Source organism: Tripterygium wilfordii, chromosome 20 (genome assembly GCF_013401445.1).
Source record: "Tripterygium wilfordii isolate XIE 37 chromosome 20, ASM1340144v1, whole genome shotgun sequence".
Lineage (NCBI taxonomy): Eukaryota > Viridiplantae > Streptophyta > Magnoliopsida > Celastrales > Celastraceae > Tripterygium > Tripterygium wilfordii.
This window is the reverse complement of record NC_052251.1, coordinates 8,483,046-8,499,228: the sequence shown is the minus strand read 5'-3', so window position 1 is coordinate 8,499,228 and position 16,183 is coordinate 8,483,046. Positions and strand designations below refer to the sequence as shown.

The window sequence follows — 16,183 nt, the reverse complement described above, 5'->3', positions numbered from 1 at the left end:
TCATCTTTACCATTCCAACTAGTGATTCAGATGTTTTATATATATATATATATAACACTCAAGAATAGTAACAATACATAATAATTTAATCCTAATATTATCTATTGCATTATTGTTAATATTAACAACAATAGATAACCTCTTGAAAACAACAATATGTAAGAATGTTTTTTGTTTTAAAAATTATATTGAAATTGAAATATGACTTCTGGTTATACATTTATATATTATTTCATATTATACATGATATTTAATTAGCTCAACTTTAATATATATTGAAGTTAATCTTGCGTGTTATATTATAAGACTAAACATCAAGATAAATCTTCATCCATAATAGGTCTGAAATAATTTTTCAGGGTCGTTGTCTGAACCCCCGCTAAAATTTTTCCAAAAGATCAAAATACTATTGTTCTACTTTCAACCCACCCCATGATCAATTCTTGATTCGTCACCTATACACAATAGTCTACAAATCACCTAGCTAGACAAGCAAATCCTGAATAAGACTCCCTCCTAACCCTATGTAACTTAACTCCAAACCCAATTAGGTAACAACCCAAGAGGTAAAAACCAACTAATTAAAGCACTTTACTTTCTAGTAATCGTGATTAAATGGTAATAATGACAAATGGATGCTATATATATGGATCAATGGATGTGTTCAGCATGATAACTTTATTTCGCAAGCTAACTTTAAGGCATCATAGAAAGCCATAAGGTCGCTTGACATATCAGCTATATAGACGCAGCTCATAAATCTAATAAATATTTTTGAGCGAAAAATGAATAATCCACATAATTCATATTGAATTTAGCTTCTTTTTTTTTTTTTTTTCTTTTTAAAATTTTATTGGCGGCTTATAGCTGCCAAGTTATCTCATTAATTTTTTTATGACATGAGAATTCGTTATCATTACCCTTTTGGGTGTCCATAGGGTAAAACAATGGACCCATGTAATAACCCACAAACCACACATACCACGTGTAAGTAAGGCTGTTCAAAAAAATCGTGTCAAACCGAACCGACCATTTGATCAGTTATTGTCAAATGTATTTTAATGAGGACGGACTAAAAAATCGAAAAAACCGACATTCGATCTATTAAATTTATGTCAAAAAAACCGATTGTGGACACCCCTATGTGTAATCACATATTAATTCCATATAAGGTTGTAGAGGAATGTCGTTAAACATTTTCCCTTCACAATATTTGTACACTAAAGATAAAGGTTGTGGGACTGAAAAAACAAAGAAAGATAAATGAATGAAAGAAAACAACAATAAGTATATCTGAATATATTAAGGACAAGGCCAGCCAATAAATGCCATATATATATATATATATATATGAATCCAATGATGGAAGTTCTCATTCACTTGGGGACCTTTTATCTTTGGCAATCATGGTTAGTTGTAGGCTCAGAAAGGATATATGTATATATATATAGAGGCCATTTTTGTAGTAAGTCAAGTGACCACCATGATGATGTTTGATGACAGGTTTGCAAGAGAAATCATGTGCTAAAAGCATAAATCACATCTAGCTTTTGTGTCTCTCAGTCTACATTATCTTACTATAATCCCTTATTTCCTTCATTGTTTCTCTTCCAAAATGAAAGCCTAAATCAATCCTTATATGGGCTTTTGAGCCCACAAGCCTAACCATAAGGTCCATAACCAGAGGCAGAGACAAGGCTGGGCTAAATTGGATTGTAGCCCAACCCAATTTGTTATTTTTAAATAATGTATTACACAAGTGCAGTCAACAATGATTTGAAAAAGAAAGTAAAAAACAAAAATGTTAGGTTGTCTTTGATATCACTTCTAAAAATTTTGAAAACAAAAATAAAAAACATAAAATTGAAACTTGTTTGGTTGAACACTTAAAACTAAAAACAAAAATTGAAAACAAAAACTGAAAGCATAAAACTGAAAAAAAAAAATGTGTGTTTATGCTTTTATTTTCATAATAATGGAATATATCCACACCATTATATTTTTTATAACTGCAGCCTTTACTGTGTTTCACCATTGAAAACATCAACAGAGAGAAACAAAGATAAGAAATAAAATAATAACCCAAAGTATATTTAATCATTGTCTTTAGATCTCTATGCAATTTACAATCTGAAATCTTAAAAAAAGTGTAATTTATAATAAGTGTAACTAGTTTTGTTTCCAAAACTTCTAAAAACCTTTTTTTTTCTTGTTTTCAAAAATTTTGAAAACCTATTTTTGGTTTTCATAAAAACCAAAACAGAAAATATAAACAAACAATATTTTTTGTTTTTATTTTCAATTTTTTGAAAATTAAAACAAAAAACAAAAGTGATACCAAACACACCCTTAGGATCCCAATAAAAAGCACCCCAATCGTCCCAGTAGTGAATATTGTCCATTGATTGATGTAAGTGTAGGGATCCACAAAACCTGATGATTGAACCAGAGGATGACACATGTACTACTAGGACGACTGAGATGTTTTTTACTGGGATCCCTATCACTTCTGAATAAAAAATGTGCAGACTAAGAAATGTTTTTAGTTTATACAAAGGTGTTTTGTTGAACCCGGGGTCATCCGATAATAACTTCATCATGAAACTTTACAATCAAAAGACACCAAAGAAGTCAAACAATCCCAAGAATAGGATAATAAGGAAAACTCCTCCTTACCTAGCAGATTATGCCTGCAACATGGCATCTTCACCTGCACATATGCATTACATAGCTGCCATCTCCATTCATAAGAAACCTTGATCCTACAAAGAAGCTTTAAAAGATAAAAATTGGTGTCATGCAGTGAATTTATAACTTCAAGCATTAGATCAGAATAATACTTGAGAATCGCTTCAACAAATTAAAAGCTCATTAGGGAATCTCCCATGAAAATTCACTGTGGCAACCAGGTTGCCATTCATATAGCCAATAATCATGTCTTCCATAAACGTTCTAAACATATCGAACTAGATCTTCATTTTACAAGAGACGAAATCAAAGCTGGGTTGATTCATGTGACATATCTCAAATCAGAATTTGTTGGAAGATAGCATTCAACTTGCGGGGTGGGGTGATAGACAAAGAGCCTTCTCTTTCTCCATCACTTTTCCTCTTCAGTTCGCACCATGCTTCATTCTAGGTTTTGGGTCGTGTCTGATTGTGACACGTGAAGTTGAAGACAAAGCTTTGGATGAAGACACGTGCAGTTTGATTTATCTTCTTGGCTATTTCTATCAAAACGACACAACAACTTGTGTTTTATTATATCAATTATTTTATTTTATCTTTTCAACTAATGCTCGTTGGATAACCTTACATCAAATCAATATTGAAGTGTATCTAATATAATGCTTGGCAGATAGCTATTGTACAAGATATATAATGAGAATGTACGAATAATATTTCCTCTTCTCATCTTCTCTTCTCTGTAATTCTCTATCTGCTCCATCATTGATCTCACCAAGAGGCAACTCTGAAATATATGAGATAGTATTTTTTTTTTTGATCTCTTGTTAAATGTTACTCAATAGATTTACACAAGTATACAGTTGATCATGTAGATTGAGTCTCTAATGTTTACATTTATTATATATTTTTGTGTGGTTTAGATTCTTTTAATATAAAAGTACATTCTATTGTACCATTTTATAAATATCTTTTTTTTCACATTTGTTCTTTACTATTGATGACAACTATTTGCACCCCTCACTTAACTAAGTAGATGAATATTATATGCACCCATTTTTTTACTAAGTAAACCCTATTAACCCTTTTAAAAATATATTAGAGTGGGGTGTACTTAATAAAAAATGGGATGGATATAGTGCTCATCAACTAAGTACGATTCATTCTAAATAAACCCCAACTAAAAACATAATAATTATAAATATACCCCAATTTATGTTTTTTCTAAAAAAATACAATCTACATCCTTTAAACTCTAATTCTCAATTCCTTCTCTCCACCACAATTAGGCGAAATGAAGAGCTTGAAATGGATTTACTTTGGCTACAACATTTTTATGGTAAAATCCCAACAGAGATTGAATTCTTGACTTCTCTAAATCATCTTGATCTTGTCTACAACAATTTCGTAGGACAAATCCCTTCTTCAATTGGGAACCTCAATGACCTTCATTCAGTACCTCTTTCTCTACCAAAACAAGCTTACCGGTTCAATCCCAAAATTAGTTTTTGGTCTTAAGAGACTCATATCACTTGATCTTAGTGACAACTTTCTTTCAAGGGAGATTCCGTAGCTCATAAGTCGATTACAGAATCATGAGATTCTCCAACTTTTCTCCAACAACTTCACTGGTAAAATCCTAACTGCTTTAACATCCTTGCCTAATCTACAAGTCCTTGAACTTTGGTCGAACAAATTGTCCAGCAAGATTCCAACAGAGCTTGGAAAAACAGAACAATATGTCTGTTTTAGACCCCTCTACCAACTCTCTCGTCGGGAAAATCCCCGAAAGCCGGTGTGGTTCAGGCCACCTTTTCAAGCTCATCCTTTTTTCAAACTCACTTGGTTCGGTTTTAGGGTTTTAGGGAGGAAGAAGAAAGAGATAAGAATTTGGGGGTAGAATGGTAGGATCAAGTAACTGTGTTGATAGATTAGGTGTTTTTGAAAGTTAATGCGGTGTACTTAGTTAAGTGAGGGATGTGAATAGTTCTCATTCTTATTATTTAGTTATGGTATAAGATACTTGTTTCTCGAAGAAAATATTTCTCTGGATGTTGTAGTTTGACTCTTATTGCGAGACTAATGAACATTCAAATAATAATGATTACCGGTTTTTATATTAAATAATACATAAAAATTCACATTAATTTCAAAGTTCATCCTAATTTCGGCTATATATATATATTTGAAATTCCGACTATCTCTAGCATCTATCAATAAGGCTATAACCAATATCGTTTTCGATCTTATAATTTTTTATGTGTTTGTCCAGTCTGCGTGATAGGTAGTGGTCGCGGTCGCGATTCTTTTTTTTGTTTTTAAATATAGTAATATAATAAATTTCTATTAGTGGTATAGTGTACAGGACAAATTGAATTGCAAAAAAATGAGTGTTCTATTTTTTTTCTTCAAATTCTCATTAAAAATAAAAAGATAGAACAATTAGAATTAGAGTAGTTGATTAAGGTCTTTGGGACTTAATCAGAATCCAATTGCATAAATATATAAAATCTCTTCTCCCTCATCATCAAATCGAAAGCCTCACACCAACACCATCGTCTTCCTCACCTTTCCCTTCAATGACACGCACTCTCCACTCTCAGCCTCCTCGATTCTCCCGTCGATCACTTTCCGTCTTCTTCACTCTTCATTTCTCTCTCTAGAAAATTCCAAGTAAGTCTCTGTAAACTCTCCCCCCTCTCTCTTTATCTTGTTTATTCGTAGATGCATGTGAATCCGATTTTGTACTATTGAACTCCAATTGATGGGGCATAAGAAGAAAAATCCTGCTCCTCGCTCCAAACCATCACCGACGGCGGTGGCTTCTCCGGCCGCCGCTGATTTTGTCGAATCCGATAATTCTATTGTACTAAACCCCATTCCCGGGACCAAGACGACGGAGCCGTTGTCAGAAATGGACGGTTCGTCTTACCCGGCCATAAAGCTTGAATGCGAGCGAGCCCTAACTGCACTCCGCCGCGGGAATCACACTAAGGCTCTCCGCCTCATGAAGGAGTCCTGCATCCGTCACGAGAATTCCGCCCTCATTTACCGCGTCCAGGGCACTGTTTGCGTCAAGGTCGCTACTATAATCGACGAACCATTGGTCAAGCAGCGCCACCTGCGCAACGCCATCGACTCTGCTAGAAGGGCCGTTGAGTTGTCGCCCAATTCGATTGAGTTTGCTCATTTTTACGCCAATCTGCTCTACGAGGCTGCTAATGACGGTAAGGAGTACGACGAGGTCATCCAGGAGTGTGAGCGTGCACTGGCCATTGAGAATCCGGTGGATCCTGCCAAGGAGAGTTTGCAGGAGGAGAGTCAGCAAAAGATATCAAACACTGACGCGAGGGTTGCCCATGTTCAGAGTGAACTTAGGTCGTTGATTCAAAAATCAAGCATTGCCTCGATTTCAACTTGGATGAAGAATCTCGGGAATGGTGAGGAGAAGTTTAGGTTGATTCCCATAAGACGAGTGGTGGAGGATCCAATAATGGAGGTTAAATTGGCACAAGCAAGGCGGCCCAATGAGATTAAGAAGGCTACAAAAACACCTGAAGAAAGAAGGAAGGAGATTGAAGTGAGAGTGGCTGCTGCAAGGCTTCTGCAGCAGAAGTCTGAGACAGAGGGGCAGTTTCCAAATGAGGGAGATAGAAACGGTGATAAGGGATTGGACTTAGGGTCAGGGAATGGAGGACAAAGAGGAGGGAGGAGGAAGAATGCAAGGAAGAATGGGTCTACCGCTGCAGAGAGAAGGGACTGGGTTAGATCGTATTGGAATTCTATGAGTATGGATGTGAAAAGGGATTTGCTTAGAATTAGTGTTTCTGATCTCAAAGCTTACTTTGGGTTGTCGAAGGATGGGTCAGCCAAGGAGGTTCTATCCGAGGCTTTGGCTTTTTCCAAGGAAACTAGAACTTGGGAGTTCTGGAGTTGCTGTCGATGCAATGAAAAGTTTACTGATTCGGAGGCTCACATGCATCATGTGATGCAGGAGCACATGGGGAACCTGTTACCTAAATTCCAGTCAGTTTTACCCCCAAATATTGATAACGAGTGGATTGAGATGCTTCTAAACTGTTCCTGGAAACCTTTAGATATTACAGCTGCAGTGGAAATGCTTTGTAATCAGTCAAAGTGTCGAAACTCTGATGATTTCTACTCGAGTAGACGTGCTGAGGAAAGTGATGACTGCTTCAAAGATGCTTGGGATTCCACCTCTGATAAGGAGAATTTGGTGGATTGTCACAACTGTTTTGCTGTTGAAAATGTGAATAATGAATGTTACAAAATCTCAAGCTTTGAGTGTAAGGAATGTGATGTGAACCAGACACCAGTGGCATGTTCCAGTTCTGATGGCTGGCCAGTATCTGATGATGCAGAGCGTGCAAAGCTCCTTGAAAGAATCTATTCCTTATTTGAGGTGCTTATAAGGCATAAATATCTTGCTGCAAGCCATCTTAGCAAGGTGATACAATTCACCACGGATGAGCTACAGAAACTTGCTTCTGGCTCTCATCTTCTGAAGCATGGAGTCAGCCAAACGCCCATTTGTATCTGCTTTTTGGGATCTTCCCAGCTGAAAAAAGTTCTCAAGTTCTTACAGGAATTATCACATTCTTGTGGTTTAAGTAGATATTCTGAGAAAAGCAGTCCTGTGGATGATGAAAATGGCAGTAATCAAGGTGTTGAAATTAAAGAGAATATTGTTCTTGATGGAGATGCATCCTTTCTTCTTCTGGATGAACATCTATTGCGAACTGAATATCCTTCTAGTATGTGCCATGATGTTTCCACAGATGACACGACTGGAGCTACTCCTGCAAACTTTGCTTGTGAAAATGGCATTGTGCCTGATGCTGATTCCTTACTTTCCTGGATATTTTCTGGCCCCTCGAGTGGGGAACAATTGGCATGGTGGATGCGCACAAAAGAAGAGAAAACTCAGCAGGGGATGGAAATACTGCAGATGCTTGAGAAAGAGTTTGGCCACCTCCAGAACCTTTGTGAGAGAAAATGTGAGCATTTAAGCTATGAGGAGGCATTGCAAGCAGTGGAGGATCTATGCGTGGAACAAGGTAAGAAGAGGGAGACTCTTACGGACTTTGTCTACGAAAGCTATGACTCTGTGCTTAGGAAGCGAAGGGGAGAGCTTAGTGAAAATGAAAATGATGTTATGTTCATCGGTGGCAGTAGGTTTGAATTAGATGCTATAACAACCGTTTTGAAAGAAGCCGAAGCTATGAATCAGTGTGGATATGAGGAAACTTGTGCTGGTGTGACTTCTCAGTCACGTGACTTGGAATCGGGTGAAGATGATCACTGGAGGACCAAGGATTATTTCCATCAAGCGGATACTTGCATTGAAGTTGCAATCCAAAGACAGAAAGAGCAGTTATCAGTAGAGGTCAGTTTTTGATCTAGATGCACGTAAGTAAAAATGTGAAAAAATAGATTTTGCTGTTTTTATTTACTGGTCTGTTCACACAGCTTAGCAAAATTGATGCACGGATCATGCGGAATGTTACTGGGATGCGGCAGTTGGAACTCAAACTTGAGGCCATTGCTGCACATGATTATCTGTCAATGTTATTGCCTCTAGTGAAATCATACATGAGGGTTAGTTTTCCATCATGTCAACTTATGTGCTCCTTACTTTACTGGAAGCATTAATGATTCATTGGAGTCTGAATTCCTCCCTTTTTCAGGCACATTTGGAAGATTTGGCTGAGAAAGATGCCACGGAGAAATCTGACGCTGCTAGAGAAGCATTCTTAGCAGAACTTGCGCTTGATTCTAAGAAGGGTGCTCGGGGAATTGATAATATGAGACAGACACAGGATAGGGCAAAGGATAAGAAAAAGAACAGAGAGTTTAGGAAAATCAAGGAATCAAAGGTTTGAACAAGTTGATTTTGGTTTTGTTGTTTTTACAAGGTAACAATCAACTATAATTTTTACGTTATCCATGGATAATGACTTTTAAATTTCTTTTTCTACAGGGTGCTGGCGGTTCCGAGCAGCACATGCTTCATGATGAAACTAGTTTGCGGGTGTATGTCTTCACTTCTGCTATCATTATGACATCTCATATGAACTCATGTCGAAACAATGCAACCCTCTAATGTTGATGCTAATATTTTGTATGTTAATCAATGATGCATGTGTTGCTGCAGCAGTCTAGTTGAATCTCAAGCAGCATCTGATGATGACGATCAAGATCCTGAGATTCCTGTTCCTGTGAATGATGAGAATTTGAAACAACAGGAAGAGGAATTCAGACGTAAAATTGAGCTTGAAGCAGAGGAGAGAAAACTTGAAGAAACTTTGGAATATCAAAGGCGGATAGAGAATGAGGCTAAGCAGAGGCATCTTGCTGAACAATATAAGAAAATTACGCAAAAAGTTCCAGTGAAAGTGGCTGAGGGGCTACACGATTCTTACTCGGCATCTGTCACTTATGAGACAGATTTGCATGGGCTGTTGGATCCTCATACTCAGGTAATCATTCCTTGTTTGTTACTGGTGCTTTTCAGTATTATGAGTAACAATTTGATGCATTGTCCAGTCCGATTTCTATGGGAAATTGGATTGTTCAATTGACTGCTTGAGATAATAAACCCGAAAATTTATTGTGTTGCCTTTATGAAATGTCACTTTTCCAGGAATTGTTGTCAGACAACAGTGGTTTTCCAAACAATTTAGAAGGCATACATATGAATAGTGTAAAGGGTGCTGCAAGCTCTCCTGGATTGCAGAAGATTAGTACTAACTATCATACAAAAGCTAAACAAGGTCAGACTTGCATAATATGTTTTCTGAATTTGCATGGATTGGACAACTCTACTTGCTAAGATTTTAATCTTATTAATTTTGCAGAGTTACCTAATGGAGTTCTGACTTCTGAGCGACGGACTGGAAGAAAAGGCAGGCGGCAGAAGAGTACAACCAGATCGCCCGATGGAAGGTATCAGGCAATTTCATCTGAGAAGGGAAATATTGGAGTTGGAACTTCACTTGTTGATGGTTGCTTAAAAGAGCAGGTCAACTTGCGTAATAGTGAGTCTGATGTTGGTAAGTTTAGCATAGTTGCCTTGTTTTCTTCTCTATTAGTACCTCACTTAATAAATATTAATGTCATTGTCTGAAGTGCTTGTAAGTGATAAGTTGGTTTGCTTTGCCACTTTGCATTGTAGCTCAATGGTTTTGAAGTTTCCTAGATCTTTGCATTTCAATTTACTTAAGTACTAGAAATGTGATTTGAGTGTTTATAATTCGAAATTACCTGGAGATATGGGGAAACTGTTGAAGGTGGTTTCTGCTTTGTCATTTTATACTCGAAAACTGAAAGCAGAAATACTTTATCAGCTGATGGGACGTAGAATAAATGACATTATAATACATCTGGCTAGGGTTTATAGAGAATTTGTATATGTTTGGAGTTGACTTCTTTAGTGGAAGGCTGTTACACAGTTGGAATATCTTAGTGAAATCTTTCATGACCCTGTTGTCGATTTGTGGAAGAAGTTCAATTTTGATATTAAACTGTTAACATTTAAGGGAGTAACCAACAGCACAGGCGGCAGATACACCAAAGCACCTCTCAGGAGGTCCTTGTTTCAATTCTCCACCTTCCAAACCCTCATGTTGGCTTTACTGTAAAAAAACTGTCAACATTTCGGAAAGCCAATTTTGCCTTTGTTGGGATTGTTCACGTTTGCTACTAAGTTCTTGTCTTATCATATGCCTACTAAATCTGCACTTACTCTAGCATGTGCCAATTATTCAGTGTACCGCGTTAATGATTTTAGATATAGTGAGAAAATGAAGATTAAATTCGATGACTTCAATAGTTGTTTAACAAGTAGTATTCCTCCCTGCCTGAGTAAACAATGATTCATGTCGCATGATCCTATAAATGCCTTTTATTTTAGGACTTTCTTATCATAGCAAAACAACCTATAGCGAGAGAAATTGTACCCTTGTGGATTGGCCTTAGAAGTTCCCTTTTAGTGATTTGAATATCTTGCTGCTATCATATGGGTAGTTATCAATGTCGAAGTTCTTTATCGAAAAAAATTCAATGTGGTAGTTATATTTAATATGTATCAGCATTTAGCAGTTATATTTTAATTAGGCTTCTTAGTAAGGTGCAATTTGTAACCGAGGTCCTCTTGTGCTCTTTATTCTTGTCTTTCAAAAAGAAAATCAGTGTGAAGGAAGTATTGTTATTAAACTTAGAGTTTTGGTTTACCCTGAAACGATCTTGTAGCCTCATTTCCTCCAAAAACCAGATATGTTTTCCTTTTAATTTATTTTATATTCAATTAGAAGAAGGTTCATAAGATAGTGGCTATATCATATCCTGTATGAACAAATGTTTCTTCTGTGTTTGGGCAGACATAAGTAGCATGTAATTCTTTCTAATGAAGTTCGTGTGATATATACTGATATTCATCTGTAGGATGTGCTTGCAATGCGGTAATTTTGGCACTCTTTGCTTATCTAAAATACTGTTGCTTTTGTGCGTTGATACTTGATACTTTTACAGTCTATAGGATTCTACATTTGTGTGATTGTTTGCTTAACCCTTTTCTCTGACACATTCTTTTTGTGACATGCCACTTCTTGTTGCACATCATTTATATATATATATTCTAACACTCCCCCTCACATGTGGGCTGGTTAATCAGACGGCCCAACACGTGCACAACAAATGAGGCCCAACACTTTGGGCTACTCATACAAGGTTTTCAATTGGGGCAACGACAAACACACATATAGGCCCACACTTGGGACAATAACAAATTGGGGGTTTAAATTGCAGAAGCTAAGGTTTGAACCCACAACCTCCTGCTCCGATACCATGTTAATATTAGTTACTTCGCCATTCAATCCAACAAGTTTACTTGTTGGTTTGGGCGTTTCACATCATTTATACACACACACACACACACACACACACATATTGATGCATGCCTTTATTTTAAAATTTGTTGGCAATATGCTTAGTGCTATATGTGGTGGTCAATGCCCTAGAGTATGTAATGATTCTTTCATGGCGTCTGTGAAACCAGTTACTCCTGGATTGGGAGACAATGGAACGAAGACACTGAGACAACTACAAGCTGAGGAGGATGATGAGGAGAGGTTCCAAGCGGACCTTCAACAAGCTGTACGGCAAAGCCTTGGTAAAAGTTCTATAATTTTATACCCACCCTCCTTTGGTTTTGTGTCGTGGAAGTAATTCAATTTGAGAGCATCAACAAAAGCAGATAAGTTACCTTGATATGGTGACTCCATGCTAAATTTTTTCCTTGGGAGGTTCTTCACCATCTCTCCTTCTGTTGTTTGGGTTTTTTTGGATAATATTCATCCTATTTGGATCATGATGGTGTCTGCTTATGTCTAATTCATGGACCATCGGCTGATGACTTTTGATATTTGATATTCCTTGATTTTTGTCATTTTAGGGAAGTTAAGGTGTGCAAAGATACTCAAATAGTAATGGAAAATTTGGAAATACATTGTATTTGTACAAGTAATAATTTAACTTGACCATAGTGTTCACAAGTTTCTGATATCAAGTCTGGAAAAATATGCCAATCAGCCTGCTCAACCATGTCTGTGTTTGTTTTTTGCATCATTAAGGTATTGAAGTTGCTTTTACTTTTATATGTTCTTTTTTAAGGTAAAATTAAGGTAGAAATTTCTGTCCTACGAGTATTTGGAATTGTGTAGGGATTTGGGGAATGATTAAAAGTAAATTGGTGGCAGCATGGAAGTTCAGGTTATTGGAAAACTGTGGTGCAGAGAAAAGATGGGGTTTTAGTCGATTTTTGAGGTTAAAAAGGCAGTAAAACTACATGGGGATCACAGAGTAATGCAAGGATTTAGTGTTAGAAGAAAGTTTGAATGCAGAACATAGGAAACGAATAAGTTGCTAGCAGTACCAAATAATACTGTAGCAAGAAAAAATGAAAGGGGGAAAAGAAAGAGAGAGAGAGAGAACTCTAGGCACACATTCCTTTCTAATAACCAGATACTAAAATTCCATTACTTACCCATCCCTCGAATGGGAGAAGTAGGCATAGGTATTTATAGACTTTGGCTTTAAAATAACCAATAAAGCCCTAACATAAAGGGCTTAATAAGTAAATACTCAAGTGAAAATTTTGATTTGCTAAACTAAGACAATTGCTGGAAATATGAAATTTCATATCTGCCCCCGGAATTAAAGTACAAATATGCTGCCAAGTTCTGTAAACTTGAACCTATTCACAGATTCAATCTCCCCACTTTGTGTAATCAACTCTCTAACTGCGTGCTCTTTGTTTATTTATTCAGACACATACCAAGCACATCAGAAAATGCCCTTGGTTTCAAGTTTGAAGGTGCCGCAAGTGAACACTCTGGAAGCTAATAATTTTGGCGTTTCACCAAATGAAATCACCACTGAAAACGCAAATGGAATTGATGTATATGGTACAGGCCTGAAGAATGAAGTCGGAGAATACAATTGCTTTCTGAATGTTATTATTCAGGTGGGTGTTGTATACTAGGATTTTTCTCCAATTTGACCAATTTGAAATCTTAATTTTTTGTTATAATCTGCTACTTTCTGAATGTTATATTTATTTACTTTTATTTCCTGCATAAATTCAGTCATTGTGGCATCTAAGACGGTTTCGAGATGAGTTCTTGAGGAGCTCTGCTGCAGAGCATGTTCATGTGGGAGATCCTTGTGTTGTTTGTGCTTTATATGATATTTTTACAGCTCTGAGTACTGCATCTGCTGATACACAAAGGGAACCTGTTGCCCCTACTTCTTTGAGGACAGCTTTAAGCAATTTGTATCCTGATAGTAATTTTTTCCAAGAGGTAACATAACCAATTTGTGTGCCTTTTCTCTCATGCATTTAAAATTGTGCTTTTTCATCATTTATTCGTAAGTTTTGAATTTTTCATATAATAAATTATGACGAAAACAATGGAATCAACAGGCTCAGATGAATGATGCTTCTGAAGTATTGGCTGTACTTTTTGATTGCCTTCATCGATCATTTACACCTGGTTCAAGTGTTTCTGATAATGAATCATTGGATAGTAATTGCACGGGGGGTTGGGATTGTGCAAATGATGCTTGTATAGTGCATTCACTTTTTGGAATGGACATCTTTGAACAAATGAATTGCTGCAGCTGTGGTGTGGAGTCCAGACATCTGAAGTACACTTCATTCTTTCATAATATAAATGCAAGCGCCCTCCGTACAATGAAGGTATATCATACAATAACTTCTTGTTACTTTTTATTAGGTTGAGGATTTGTTTTATTTCATCCTTGTAACTTATTTTTCTTTCACAAGCAGGTTATGTTTCCCAGAAGCTCCTTTGATGAACTTTTAAATTTTGTAGAGATGCATCATCAGTTAGCTTGTGATCCTGAGTCTGGCGGCTGTGGTCAGCCCAACCATATCCATCACTTTCTTTCCAATCCGCCATATGTTTTTACCACAGGTGTCTCCAATGTTCTTGATTTATTTAACAGTGATGCATTCCAAAGGAAATCTTTATGATTATTATTTTTTGTTTTGCAGTTTTGGGATGGCAGAATACATGTGAGAGTGCTGATGATATAGTGGCTACATTGGCAGCCCTAAGTACTGAGATTGATATCAGTGTCCTTTATCGTGGTCTAGATCCAAAAAACACACATAGCTTGGCTTCCGTGGTATGTATTGGACGCACATCAAATGAAAAATGAGAATTTTGTGAGATTCTCTTGTTCTTTATGAATGTTGGTCTCTATGCACAGTCTTATACCAAGAGGAAGAAATCCATATGGATGTGAAATCTTGTTTCTTGAAAACAAAGAGGAAAAATAATACGAGTATGACAAAAGCAGGAATGGTAATAAATGACACAGCTCGACTTTCTGATCTTAGTCTAGTAAAGAACATATGAAACGTTATCTTATATGGAAGAAGACTTTCTAGGTATTTCCATTTTCAAGCCAAAATAAAGGTCTTCATTTTTTCGTTTAATTTTGTCTGATTGCATCTCTCTGCATATAGTCTGAATATGTGATGGTCAGTTAACTGAATAATTACTCACTGCCAGGATAGCCATTTTCTTCAAAACTTTTTATTTTTTCTTGGTCACATGTCTGCTTCTAGGTTTGCTACTATGGGCAACATTATCATTGCTTTGCCTTTAGTCACGAGCAGGAAAAGTGGATAATGTATGACGACAAGACTGTCAAGGTAAATAAACTTTTTGTAGTAGTTCATCCTGCTGTCTTTTATGTGCCTCTTTTTCTTCTGTTACAATTTGCACTTGATGTCTAGGTGGTTGGTGGCTGGACCGATGTTCTTACCATGTGCCAAAGAGGGCACTTACAACCTCAAGTTCTGTTCTTTGAAGCTGTAAACTAGTTTTTTGGTGGAACTTTTCTGCTAATTTCTTCAGTAAATACCAATGAGTTAAATGTGGCTTGGGCTTTAGTGAGGCTTGTCCATAGCGATGCATTGCACAGCTTACTCCCATGAAAAACTCAGATAGTAGAAGCTCACTGCATTTCTCTCATAAAGTGAGAAAAGTTTGGTAGGCAAGTGCAAAGTTGTGTAGTACAAAAGCAAAAATGTTGTGATACAGTCTAGAGTTTTTGTCAGGATAAACTGATTTCTATAGAAGGATGATACATGAAAGAGATTTCATTTTAAATTGAAGAAAGCTGATAAGACAGGAGCGTGAAGAATAGATTTTGGCGCTCTTGCTCTTGCCATATTCTTGGATCCTTCCAATAAGTTGGTTTGGCTGAGTAGTAGTGGATCCCTGATTGTCTGGCCTGGAGGAGCATATCTTCCTGTTTTTCTCATGGTGATCATTGCCAGTTCCTGCCAGAAGCACGCACTATTTTTGAGTAGAGTTTAGATAATTGGATGCAAAATCCCTGTCGGATTTCTTTTTTAGTAGTATATCTTCTTTTGAAAAACAAGAGGTCCTTGTATACATCACATCATGGACTCAACACCTCCTTGTGCAGCTTATTGTTAAATTTATTATCTTATCATGATGCTGTTACAATAGTGACTTGTTACTTTATGAAAGCCGAATGTCTTCACTCTGAACTTTGCCATAAGGCCACCATCTGAATACATTGTGCATTTATGTGATGTAAGAGCTTTATTTTGCCGCCTTAAGGGCCTAATGAGATGAATTGACCCACAGGTATTTTGTCAATTATAGTATTGCGGACTCGTTTTTTGTTTCTTATGATACTTGGATATTGCCTTATTATCCACAGGTGCCGTTCTCCCATTTCTCTTTGCCTTTCTGTCTGTGGATCATTTTTGTTTTGTTTTTGATGAATCTTTTTGAAACGATTGTAGTAGAATATACAAGTGAAGTTCCTTTCTATTGGCACTTTTGAGTGTGGTTTGTACAGATTGTATGTAATTTATTGGCACTCTTGGAATTCACAGAACGGTGCCCCCTTG

At 36.7% G+C, this 16,183-nt stretch overlaps 1 protein-coding gene across 3 annotated transcripts; it reads left to right on the top strand.

Moving 5' to 3' along the window:
• The first annotated feature begins 5,141 nt into the window (after positions 1 to 5,141).
• LOC119986803 lies at positions 5,142 to 15,911 on the top strand. 3 transcript variants are annotated; one of them, XM_038831498.1, is made up of 15 exons: positions 5,146 to 8,092; positions 8,176 to 8,304; positions 8,394 to 8,582; positions 8,687 to 8,739; positions 8,864 to 9,185; positions 9,350 to 9,479; positions 9,564 to 9,758; positions 11,762 to 11,875; positions 13,032 to 13,228; positions 13,350 to 13,565; positions 13,688 to 13,963; positions 14,054 to 14,201; positions 14,282 to 14,415; positions 14,861 to 14,947; positions 15,032 to 15,911. In XM_038831498.1, exons 1-15 carry the CDS (start codon positions 5,450 to 5,452, stop codon positions 15,116 to 15,118), a joined length of 4,920 nt encoding a protein of 1,639 aa, XP_038687426.1. In that variant the 5' UTR covers positions 5,146 to 5,449; the 3' UTR covers positions 15,119 to 15,911. The 3 variants fall into 3 exon arrangements, 2 of the variants coding, with proteins under 2 accessions (XP_038687426.1, XP_038687425.1); XM_038831497.1 differs by having other exon boundaries at positions 8,861 to 9,185; XR_005465344.1 differs by lacking the exons at positions 14,861 to 14,947; positions 15,032 to 15,911 and having other exon boundaries at positions 5,142 to 8,092; positions 8,861 to 9,185; positions 14,100 to 14,201.
• The last annotated feature ends 272 nt before the right edge of the window (positions 15,912 to 16,183 follow it).